Source organism: Natator depressus, chromosome 1 (assembly GCF_965152275.1).
Source record: "Natator depressus isolate rNatDep1 chromosome 1, rNatDep2.hap1, whole genome shotgun sequence".
Classification (NCBI taxonomy): Eukaryota; Metazoa; Chordata; order Testudines; family Cheloniidae; genus Natator; species Natator depressus.
This window is the reverse complement of record NC_134234.1, coordinates 151,448,973-151,461,854: the sequence shown is the minus strand read 5'-3', so window position 1 is coordinate 151,461,854 and position 12,882 is coordinate 151,448,973. Positions and strand designations below refer to the sequence as shown.

General features: G+C 39.2%; 1 protein-coding gene across 4 annotated transcripts in view; it reads right to left on the bottom strand.

Annotated features, from left to right (window-relative positions):
- USP9X (ubiquitin specific peptidase 9 X-linked) overlaps positions 1-12,882 on the bottom strand; it is a 199,062-nt gene that overhangs the window by 33,406 nt on the left and 152,774 nt on the right. For all 4 annotated transcript variants that reach the window (XM_074968997.1, XM_074969018.1, XM_074969028.1 and 1 more), the window contains 4 exons: positions 7,044-7,264; positions 6,399-6,589; positions 5,825-5,998; positions 619-760 (listed from right to left, as the gene is read on the bottom strand). In XM_074968997.1, coding sequence (XP_074825098.1) covers positions 619-760; positions 5,825-5,998; positions 6,399-6,589; positions 7,044-7,264 — 728 coding nt within the window. The remainder of the gene's footprint in view (positions 1-618; positions 761-5,824; positions 5,999-6,398; positions 6,590-7,043; positions 7,265-12,882) is intronic.

Sequence of the window (12,882 nt, the reverse complement as noted above, 5' to 3'; positions counted from 1 at the left end):
ATACTGTCAATGTTTATCAATAATATACTGAGAAAGTTCAGCATCAATAGAATCTTGGCTGCAAAGCAAACAACAGTGTAAATAGCATTTCAAATTTCATACAATGAGCACGCAATGGACTTGGAAGTAAAATAATATTGTTAACATCTCATTGAATTATTGCTAACTATTAAAAAACAGTAGCAGTTCTCTACAGCCTACATCACCATGATATCATCTGACCTGTTTAGGCCACTGTTAAGTTATCTGTTATACATTTCAAACAAATTTCCAAGTTACTTCTGAAACGTTTGTTTACAAATCCACTTTTCCATAAGCAGATACACACTTTCAAAAAAATGCAACACTAAAAAACAGGGTTGCAGTAACTTTAGATATAGGAGAGAAGCAGGTTGGTCATTTGAGATCTGGATTCCTGACACAAATTCTGAAGTCTTATTTAAATAAATGATGGTTTCCTAGAAATATTCACAGTGAAACTGCCCCACCCAACCACAGACTGATAAATTATGTGCTAAAAAATAATCAAATTTAAATATATTATGCTAAAAACAAGCTAAAACTTTGTTAAACCAGTAACAAACTTGCACAAAAATAAATCACAAAAAGGATCATTACCTTTTTGTTGCATTTTTCACAATGATATGCATTTGCACCTTCCAATAAGTCTCCTTTGACATATTGTTCCAAAGAATCAAGCAGGTTTTGGTGATTTCTAATATCTACATTCAGAGTTGTAAAGGATTCCTCGCACTCGTACCTACAGATATGATTGGGGAGGGGGGGGGAGGGAAAGGGGGAGATACAAATGTGTTCATTTGGCAATTTTACATGGTTTGCAAAACATTCTAGCATAAAATGTTTTGTTAGACATTTGATTACAACAGTGACACTAAAATAAGAAGCCATTCTTTATTATATAAATATATGTATTTAAAGTCACTGCTTCGACTATCAAAGATGACAGCTGAAATTACTTCCTCTTAAGTGCTAATTCAAAATAGTAAATCTTTATTTTTAAAACAGGCTGATGTGTTCAAAGTACAATAGGTTTATATTAAGCTTCAACATGAATTCCTTCTCAAACCACACCCCTCCACCAGGTGATTGATAGTCCAAGCAAAGGATAAAGGGTTTACAAAAATAAATATTTGCTACAGAAAACTCAACTCCATCCCCTAAAGCTAACAGCCACTTGGAATGAATCAATAAAGATGGTACCACAGTAAGCAGACATGAAGAACGACTAAAAGAATATGCTACTGTTTGTGTTGCATTGCAGATTTGAATTGCAGCACTTATCTGTGTGCACTCCAGCTGTGTTCAGTGTGTTAGGTGTAGTTGTATTGAATGGTGGCATGATTAGTTGGAGCAGATTAGCAGAGGTGTTACTATGAACCTCTTGCTCAAATTTCAAACACTAATCCTACCCCGGACACTCATGAGGCATTGCAAATTTCAAAACAATCCAAGCAAGCAGATTGTTTTTCTAAGTGCTCTAAAATCTCTCTGTTAAAACAGTGGGTCTCAATCTTAATAGCTGCTCAGTTAGTAACAGGTGCATTTTTTTTTTTTTTTATAAGTAACACATCAGATTATACTTTCTGTGTAGAGTGTTTGACAACACAACGTATAGTCAGTTTCACTGGTTCCTTTGTACAGTCACTCAGTCTCTCCTGCTGAGCAGGACTTTGGCACAGCAACAGAACAGAAAAATATTTGAGAGAGGAAAATGCAACTGTAAAACCACAAAATTGGTAGGGGCAGTCAGAGGCAGGTATAGTACCTGAAACTACTTTTAGCTCATGTGTTTGAAAGTGCATACACAGGCTAAGAAGAATTGGATTTTTACTGGTAAATGTGGGTAAACGTCTATTTCACTGCGCACATACAAACAGATGAAAAATAATGCCACCAATAATAAGCAAACTGGACAGATAGGCAAAGTAAGAAAAATGCTGCTTGAAAACTTAAGGTATGATTTAAAGATATTTACTTTGTATATTTTGACGTGATGTTAACAATTTGTGTTTTAACTGTTGTAAAATTTTAACTTTTTGAATCACAACATCTACTGTTACTAAATTATGGCCTGACCCTCCACCATAATTTCCAACAACTGTGAAGATTTTGATAAAAATAAAAATATTAAAAACATTGATATCTGTCAAAACTATAAAAATTAAATAGAAATTCTGTCAAACCTTGCATACATTTTAAGTTGATATCCCTTTAATTATAGGTAAGAAACAAAGAAAAATTACATGTAACTGTCTCTTGCTAAGTTAAGGATAAAACAATTTTAAAAAATCCCCTTTTTTAGTAAGAATAGAACTGTGGTCATGTAATTAGTGAGCTGCAAAGCTTTAAATCACTTGTACACTCCTATAGGCTCAGTACTGTAAACACACTACTAGGTGAGATGTTTACTACTTTGAATAGTACCATTTATTTTAACAGATCTATTTACCGCAGTGAATTCCCTGACTAGCAGCAGTTTTGCTTGATTGGGTCCTAAAAGCAGCAAATATATGTATCTCTTTAAACATGTCAGACCTGTGTTTTAACAAAATCTGAGACAATTATGAGACCCTGAGGAAAGCGAGCAGCAGACTCCTGTTTCCTCTTCCAGAGAGGGACTGTGATGTTGTACCTACCATAAATACAGGCTGAAAGAGCTGTTCTATTCACACAAAATCTTTTTGGAATGAAATTCTTAATGCTTAGTCTCAAATTAAAGCTCCAAGAAAATGTAAAAAAAAAAATCTATTTTTGAGTTATATAAGCATGAAAAATGATGCATTCCAATGATCCAAATATACAATAATGTATATAAGTAAAAAATGAGAATGAAGAACCCAGATGCTGCATGGTCACTCAGTTGGACAGCAAAACAAAATAATCTTGAATCTTATTCATATGAGCTCAAAACTATCATCTGGTTTTGTTGAAGCTTCACACACACAGTCCTTTCACTTTAAGAAAAGGGTTTGTCTGCACACTGACTTGCACTAGTTTAGTTAAACTAGTGCAAACCCCTGCATGGACAACCCTTATTCTGATTTAGTGTAAATCTGACCTAACTTAAACAACCCTGGTTTAACCCAGTTTAAATCAGTTTAAAATTGCAACTTTTGTTAAAGCAGTGCAACTGTGTTTAGACAAGCCATATATCTGGAACATGAGAAAATTCATAACCCTTCCCCAAAAACAACACTTATGAGTTAAAAAAAAAATCATTGTAACATCACTCAGAGAAAAAGTCTGGATCTCAGGATTCTCAGCATCCTGAACAGCTCTTTCCAATTTTTGTTAAAACATGTAATGTCACTACTATATTTTAACAGCTAGATATTCTCCCATTTTGGGGGCTCTCAAACAACTTTTTAATTTTAGAAAAATCTTTTTCAGTTCAGTAATCAACTATAATATACCCAAAAGTAAGTTTAGTATGTTTTATAATCAAAAATAAATGGTAAAAATTAGAGACCACCACCTGAATTATTCTATTACATTACAACTTTTTAAAAGTATTTTTGGAAATTTTTCTATTTCTTCCATTAATAGTAATCCTACTTCTTTCAAGATATCAGTGTAGGCTAGTAAGCTGAGTATGCATTTAGGGTCCATGCCAGGTATGTAGTACATTTGCTGAAGCTTGCGCTGCACTGTCTTCACTACTGTTACCTGCACTAGTTGGATTCACACTAGTTTAGGTAGGCTATCCTGTGCACAGATTTGACTGTGTACACATACCCCGAAACACAAGTAGGTTATGACTGAAGAGCTCCTCTAACCTACAAATGATCTAATCTGCTGTTAACCTTAGAGCTTCAAGAAAATTCAAGTGGGAATGTATTATATATTAATTTACCCATTCACTTTACTTTCAATGATCTTATTCTGATAATATTATAGTATTTTCTATTATGCACTTTTCAATCTTTGTCCTCAAGGCACTTATTTTAAGAAGCTCATAGAAATTACTTAATTTTCCTAAACTTCAAAGAAGGTGGCAGATGTTTATCTTTAGGATTATTCATTACATGCATTTTTCAGCACCTCACATCTTTTAACCATCTAAGGTATCTTGACAGATTTGCTTAACTCACAAGAAATGAGTGGACAAGCGTGCACTGACAGAAGATTGTACTTTTATAACCCAATTTCCAGCTGTAATTTTTTCCATAGTTGACCTTTTATTATCTGGAGTTAGGCTTTCCCAACTTGATAAACTATAGTAAGTACTTTATATTAGAGCTAAAGTGATGGCTTCAAACAGCCACCCTAGGAGCGCATATTTAGCTTCCTATCTGAAAATCTACAAGATAGACTTTACAAATCACTTGACACTTTCTGGCATGTCTTTGACTTAATGCGTTCTGATGTGACCTTCAAATTACAATCAGAGCAATGAAGCAGCAATGTATGGAGACAACCAATTAAGACATATCCTGGACAGTAGCTGACCTTATTGATATTTATCAAATGAAAGGAAACTGTGAATAGATCAAAAGGGTTCTGCCTGTTCTACATAAATGTAAAGAATCTTTTTCTCTAACTTGTAAGCTGTTGTATACTCTCCTCTATTCTAGGCTTCTATGATAAAATTACTATTATTTTGAATCCATTCCTTCAAAACAGTGACACCACCTATATAACACTCATGAATTTGGAACTTTTACTTCCCTGCCATCTCTCTCACTCTGTTTACCACCAGCCTCCTCCTCCTCCCAAGACACCATTCTTCCAGCGCCATCCTTTTTGCTAATAGATACTGTTACACAAGTCTCATAGAAAGAAACCCATAAGCCAGCTAAACCAAATATTTTCAAAGGCCAAGAAGTAAACATACAACCACACAAGTTCCTGAACTTTGAGAAACACCCAGGTTATTACACATCTCTGTCATTTTACCACATTTAGCCTTTTTGTATGGGGAAGGAACACTTTTTTTTAACATTAAAAAAATCCAATGTTTTTAGCAACTTGCAGTATTTTTGCTTTCTTCCAGCAAAAGAGACATATTAAACGCATAGCTAGCAGGTACTTACTTCTCTTAACATTATTTCTTATACTTGAAGTGGTTACAGTGCGTGCCCAGTAATTCAACTGGGGTCAACAAAGCAATCATAATAAAATCCAACTGGATCATTATTGACAAAATCTGCCTTTTCTGTTTGTTTCCGATAAAGTTATATTTCTCAATAAAAGGGTACACAAAATTTTAGGACACAGATACATTGGCAATTTAGGAGACAGTTGCACCTTTCATAAATATATTTAAGTATACATTATTTTAAATAAGAAATAATTGTATACTACTATAATATCTGATTTAATTCGCACCTTTTTTATTTAATGGAAATAGCTTGGTGCTTGAACTGAACAGAAATAAACTTGCAATTTGGTCAGCTGGGTCTTCATCATGTTGTTCTAGGGTGAAAACAGCAGTGGGGCATGTTTTAGGACTTTGCAAAGTGCATTTGGTCCTAGGCACCCCTGTTCTAGTACCAATGGTTTGTGTTCTCTCTGTCTCACACAGAGTGATTCAGAAATTTTTGAACACAGTTGATAGTGGGGAGCAATAAGATCAACAGAAACACTAACACTGTAAATAATGTTAAGACTTTGGCCAAACACTATAACAAATCCCGTTAAAGGCAAAATATATCCTCAATATTAATGGGGTTTTCCAACGTACCCTTCTTCTAACAGAAAGACTTTTATAAGGCAGTTTATTTGCTTTACAACATTTTTGTAACCATCTTCTCTCATAAATGTAGACTGTTTTACTGTGAAAAAGGTGAAACGAAACACTTACCTATGTGGGCATCCTTGACAAATCTTCTGATCAGCGAAGGACCCTCCCAAAACCTTACTTAACATGGCTGGATGCCCCAAAGCTTTTAAAGCTTCATCTAGACTGTCCACCAAGGAATTAAAAAATTCTAAAGCATCATGTTGTTCCCGGAGATTAACAGGTTCACCCCAAAGTCTAAAAAGAAAAAAGAAAAAATGTTTTGGGGGTATTTTTGGAAGAGAGAAAAATACACTGAAATTATAATACCTCTATTCACTTTTACTGAGCATAGTTAACTGATTGCTTATGGTGTTGTGCATCACCTGGCACAAAAACTAAACATTCCCTTTCGCATGTAACCTAATATCTGGCTGATAAGTCTCAAAAATTGCCAGAGTTCAAAGATGTCGCTGTTACTTCTGCTCAATTCAGCTTACTTTTTCACCATTCTAAATAGCACATTATAAAACCACATAAATCTTTAAATTTATACAAACTGCTTATGTCTAATACTTTTTTCATATCACTGACTTCTATTATATTTTAATAGTCTCAGGAACCAGAAATCAATAGTAAAAACCAATTCTCTATTTACCTGAATTGTTTCCAAAACCCTCTTGGTACGTAGTACTGTAGTCTGGAAGCTGCTAAATGACCAAAGATGACTTGGAGATGTCTCAGAACTCCAATATTGTATTCTTTTCTATCTTCTGTTTTACTTAATGCTGGTTTATCTTCATATTGATGTGGATAACCAAACACATCATCCCGAGGATCTACATTGCTCTATCAATCAAAAACACAGTCATGTAATCTTCATTAACATAATGAATATAAGCAGAATATAGGAGAACTAAAACTAGTAACAAGGCAACCATGTACAGTATGGTGCACTCTTAGTTTACAGAACGATTATTGGAGGAAACTAGTAACTTATGTATTGTTACCTCTATTTTAACTTATACATGCTATATGTAGACTGTTTAATCGACATTGTAGATGACATTTTCAATCATGTATTCCATCTGAGGGGGAAAAAATGAAGGGGAAAAAGCAAGCCTGACCTTTAATCTTTTGGACCTTCTACTCTAGTCGATAACATTTCCAAATAAGAAATATTAGGTTATAGTTTTGTTGCTAGAAATGTAAGGAAAACCCATTAAAATAAAATTCTATCTGATGAAAAACATTATGACTTAAACGTACTAAAACAGATGACCAGCAAGTTCTGTACAATTACCTCATTGTCCTGCTTCTCATCCCCAGACATATCATCGTCTACATCACTGCCTGTGCCTTCAATTGCAAGAATACCATTTCTGATAGCTGGAATCATGTATAGCTGCTGAATGACAGAATTCATGTAACAAGTAGCACCAGCATTTTTTAATCCTACAAATCCCTTTGATGGCCGAGGCCCAACAGGTGGCAAATATTCCCATTCTGTAAGCGCTTCACAAGCTACAAGAGAATAACCAAAATTGATTTTAAAATTATTTTATTACAAAACAATATCTATTATGATAATCAAGGCAATTCCATAAAACTGAAATTACTATTTGTTCACGTTATATTAAACAAAGTTTAACTTACCAAACCTTCAAACAGAAAATAGTCAAAAACCTCTAAAATTGATGCCCGCATTTGTTGCCAATGACAGTTTAAGTGCAACCTTTAAGTACACTATCTTATATAACCGACTTAAAAATAACTATAGCTAGTGCCAAATTTGCAGCAGAAGTACTTATTTCCTTGAGACCACTGATTTGCCTTTTAAAGACACTTAAGTTGAAGAATTCAAAATCCACTAGCAGTGACAAGGAATCAGAGTTCAGAATACTGCACCAGTTTGGCTCTGTAACTTGTTTCCTTATCAAAGTAAATAAATGTCTTAGAAGAATACTTCTCTAGTCAGACTATACTACTCTTAAATCTCTTATTCTACATCATGTTTGTTTATGCCACACATTTTACTTCACAGTTGAAAGCAATTTCACATAAAGATATCAATATGGCTTACGGTTGGGTTTTCTCTGAAAATAGGTGTTACTTGCAACTGGAGGTTCTTCGAGATGTGTGGTCCCTATCTGTATTCCATATGTGGGTTCACTCCATGTGTCCGAGACTGGAGATTTCTAGCAAATAGAGTGCACTGGTCCACTCCTGAACAGTTGCTTCCCTCATGCTCTGCACCAAAGGAATAAGGATGGTGCGGACCGATGCCTCTCCAATTCCTTCTCTTACCATGAATCAGATAGGATTCAAAGCTAAGGGGAAGGAGAGCGGGCAGCGGAATATAGATAAGGACCACACATGCCTAAAGCAGATCCAGTTTCAAGTAAGTAACCTCCATTTCTTCTTTGAGAGCTGGTTTCTATGTGTATTTTCACATTGAGTAATTGGTAAGCAGTACATAAACAGGAGCAGGGAGCAAGGATGCAATTGGTACAGATGTCTGTAATACTGCTGTCCCAACAGGTGGATCTGCAGAAGAGGCCTGGACTAAGGCATAATGTCAAGGTATGGATGAAACTCCAAGTTGCAGCTTTACAAATGTTCAAAGAGATGCTACAGAGGTTGCCTGTGCTTTAGTGGAACGGGCCCTCACCCTTTCCGAGGGAAGAATTATACACTGATGATAAAGAATGATACAGCTGGACATCTACTTAGAGAGTCTCTGATCCAATAATGCTTGTCCCCATGATCGCTCTGCTTTCGTGACAAACAGTCTACGTGTTTTCCTAATTGGTTTCTTTCTTTCTTTGCAGATATATTGCTCTACAGCTCTTCGCTGTAGAAGACAGTCCACCTCCTGACAGAGGATTTCCTTGTGAGCATGGTCCCTGAAGAAGGGTCAGCAAGGGCATGGTCCCTGAAGAGGGGGAAGAGACTCGACAGTGCAGCTGGACGGAATGATCTCTAGTACCCACCTGTGAACTGTTATTCCCCCTTCAGTTGTGGGTGAAAAGGGTGAGTCGACCAAAGGTTTGGGGGGCGAAGGGAGTGATATCAATAAGGGTACATGGTTCTCAAGCATCCCATCAAAAGTAACCTGGTTGGTGGATGGAGGTTCAATGGATGTAGCTGTGGTGGAGAAAGCTGCATATTTTGGCCTTTATGCCCTCTGACGTTTGCACAGAAGTCTGTAAGGGACTGGTTGTAGAACACCTAAGGGGAAGGTCTTGGCTTATACACTTGGTTTATGGTGTTTTCTCTTTGGGGCCAGGGTATAAATCCTCAAGGAGTGGAGAGTTGTCCTGGAGTCCTCAGCAAGCATAAAAATTAGTCAGTCTTTTCATTTAACAGATTAGGGTCCTCAAAAGGCAAGTCCTCAATGGTATTCTGGACTTCCCTAAGAAACCCCAAAAAGTGGAGCCAAGATTCATGCCTCATCACTACAGCTGTAGCTATACCTCTAGATGCAGTATTAGCCATGACCACTGCACCTTGAAGAGAGGTCCTAGCCATCAGTTTACCTTCATCGATGAGGACTTGAAATTGGGCTCTGTCCTCCTGAGGGAGTTTGTCTTTGAACTTCAAGTGTTCGTGAAAACATTTTTTGCCAATAAAGACTCATAGTTAGCAATTTTGAACAGAAGGCTGGTGGATAAAAATACCTCCTTTCTCTAGAGGGTCAAGGTATTTAAGTACGCTTGTCTGCAAGGATTGCCTTGCAGTGCTAAGCCTGGATGTCTTAGTGGCTGCTTGTACTACTGGGAGTTGTGGGCAGCGGGAGTAAACAGAAACTCCGTCCCTTTAGCTGGTACAAAATATTGCCTCTCAGCCATTTTTGGGATGGGAAATTAGGAAGCAGGAGTATGCTAAACTATCCTGGCTGGTTCCACAATGGCCTTGTTTGCTGGGTGGGTCACCTGACCAGGATTCAGAGGGCTGCAAACTGTCAAGTGGAATCTGGATCTCACTCCCCACCTTCTGCAGGAGCTTTTGATGTTGCCCATGGTAGTCAGGTGGGGATGGCAAGGATGGGGCAATTGCCTCATCAGATGAGGAAGGTGACACCATCAGAACCATTGGTACTGGTGAATCTGGTTCGATTTCTTGTATGCCGACATTAGCTAGAGGAGGAAGGCCAGCAGTATCCATGTACAAATCTGGGGTGTCTAATGTAGGGATCTTATGGGCACCAATATGGCCAGCATGAAGGGTCAACCTATTGGGGGGACCCCAAGACACTGGGTACCACTGGTCCAGTGGGTAGTCATATCTGAGTGGAGGATGGATCCAAGACCTCCTAGCGTCTCTGTCCAGACTAGTCTCCTTCTGTGGCGGCAATGGCTTGTGTAGAACATCTGAGCCAGCCAACTAAAAGGTAAGTTCTGGTTCCAACAGCAATGCTGTTGGTACTAGTGAGTGAATGTTCCAACTTGTGGACAGGATATGGAGTATCCTTTTCTCCTTAAGGTAGTTCCTCCTCCAGTGTGGAGACGTCACTCAGGAGAACCAGACCCGAAGGGAGAGGCAATTCAGGATAAGGAAGGGTGAAAATATCCTCTGAAAAGGTACAGGTTTCAGTCCATCCTGGAGAGTGAAGTGTCCCGGTGCTTATATGCAGCACATCCATGGTCATGGTGGTCTGTGGGTCCTTCTGGGGACAAGACAATACCACATAAGAGGAGTCCTATCTGGAGTTCCTAGTTGGTGTCAGCAGGTGTTGATCCTTTGGCTCAAGAGCTGGATCACTATAATTGGATCCATTGGTACCATTCTCCTTTGCACCTTATCCTCGTAATTTGGAGGTTTAGATGATCATAGGTCTTTAGGACCCAATCATGAGGACTTGCCCAACTTGGACAGAGTAGGGGAGGGATCCTTTCTTTTAGGAGAAGACCTGGAAGGGGATCTGTCCTTGAGTATATTAGGGTGCCCTTTAGTCTCATCAAAAGCCCAGACATAGCGATTCCCTGGGCTTAGCAGATCTGGCCTCTGCTTCTGAGCTTGTGCTTGAAGGGATGGTGTTTTACAATGGTATCAATTTGTGAGCAAGACGGTCTCCCTAGCCTGGATCCACGTGGGGTCCCATGGCTTTCTCCATGAGGTACTTCTTCAGTCAGAGCTCTTGTCCCTCACAGGTTTGGAGAGGGAGAGTGGCAGCTGCTGACCTTAGCAGAGATATTAGCCTTCCCAAGACTGTAAAGGAAACACTGGTGTTCATCACTGACCGAGAAGAAGACAGTTCTTAAACCCTAGGACTCTAAGCACAGTCCTTTTCCACAAAAAGAGGATCCCCAAGATGGGGAGAAACTAAACTAGACCATAAAAACACTAAAATGCTTAAACACTATGAATACTAAAACGATATACAATTATATTTACAGGTTTTGAAAGACTATGCAAAGATAGCTTCAGACAGGATTCTGACTCAGGCCATGAGGCAGTAAGAAGGAACTTGAGCGGTGTTGGTCTGCACCGCTTCTTATGCTCTCGGTAAAGAACACGAGGGGAGCAACTGGGCAGAGGCCCAGACTAACAGAGTACTTGCTAGAAGTCTTTGGTGTCAGGTGCATGAAGTGCATGCATGCCCATGTGTGGAATACACATAGGAACAAGCACTTGAACTATTCCTTGCATCCACACTCCCAGACTCTCAACTAGACTTTTACTGTCACGAAGTAAGCTAAAATCAGTGACCAACAGGCCAACCTAGTGATGTCCCAGCAACATTGTAATGCAAGCAACTCTGATTTGAAAGTGACCTATAAATTTGTTCCCCATAAGCTTGTGATCCATTGTGTATATAACATACTTAGGCTCCCGTGCCTTTGCCATTCCTATGAAAATCCATCCAAATTTGGAGAAAAGTTATAAGCCTTTGAAAAAAATCGCTGTTTGCATATGCTCAGTAGACTTTAGACTATAGCAACTAAATTCCCTGAAGATTCCATCTGCACTGGGCATGCTCCAGCCCAAGGCTCTTCAGGACTTTCCCTGCAACTGCTTTGATGGACTGCTCCAGTCTCTGCTGGGTCTGGGCACCGGAACTGAGAGAAGGGAGATGGTCTCCTGTGCTCTCAGGGTATGTCTATACTGCAACATCAGCCCCTGCTTGAGCCTGGAGTCAAGGCTAGCCTCCCTTGTGTCTATACTGTAATTGTGCTAACCCAGGGCTCTAATGCACAGTCCCAGGATCCTGCAGGGCTGGAGTGTCCAAGTTTGAGTCAAGCTGGTACCCAGGTTTCAAGCCCTACTGTTTTGCAGTGTAGATGCAGCCCCACTTGACTCAGGTCCCGGGAGTCATCTGGAAGTATCCCACAATTCCATGGGACAACTTAGTCCTCTCTATCCCAACAATCTGGAACCCACTCTATTGAAAATGGAAGCCACAATCCCTCTGCAGAACTGCAGAAATCCAGGTCAGTGTTAACCCATTCTGGTCTGATCACCTATTTGCAAGCACACTATCAGAGAGCCTCCTGGTTTTGCAATGCAGAGAAAACAGATCAAACCTTTTGCAAAGCAAGCTGCTTCCTGGTAATGTTCAGGGTGGGCAGTAAAGTTTTCCCACAGCACTTTATGGTCCTAGGGCTAGAGCAGCCATATGGAGGGGGTGGAGGTGCACCATGGGAAGCCTAGGGATTCTGGGATATGGTTACTTTGACTCAGGTTTGCACACTGCATTATGGATGCCAGAGCCCTTGGTTTGAGCATGGGTCAAAAAATTCTTAACCTAGTTAAAATACAATGTATTTTATATTGGGCTTACATTGCAGTGTAGACCCTCAATGACCCTCCTGCTGGACCCAGGCAGCACAGAGGAGGAAGCTGCCAGATTCAAACGCAAAAGAAACAAGAAGCAGACCTGTGGGGGAGTGTGTGGGTGGAGGTAAACTGAGACAAGAAGGTTGTGGCAGAGACTAACACTGGAGGCTAGGGATTGGGATGTGTCATGACTGCAACTGTCTAATCAAGAAGATGGACTAAGGAGTAGAAAAAGGTGATGGGAGACAAATCTGAGGAGGAGCTGGAAGAACTGGGACTGACTGAGACAAGTAGACAGGGGATGAGGGACACAGATAGTGCAAGGAGTTCAGGGAGGGAGACAGGGAGTACGGGGGTGGAAA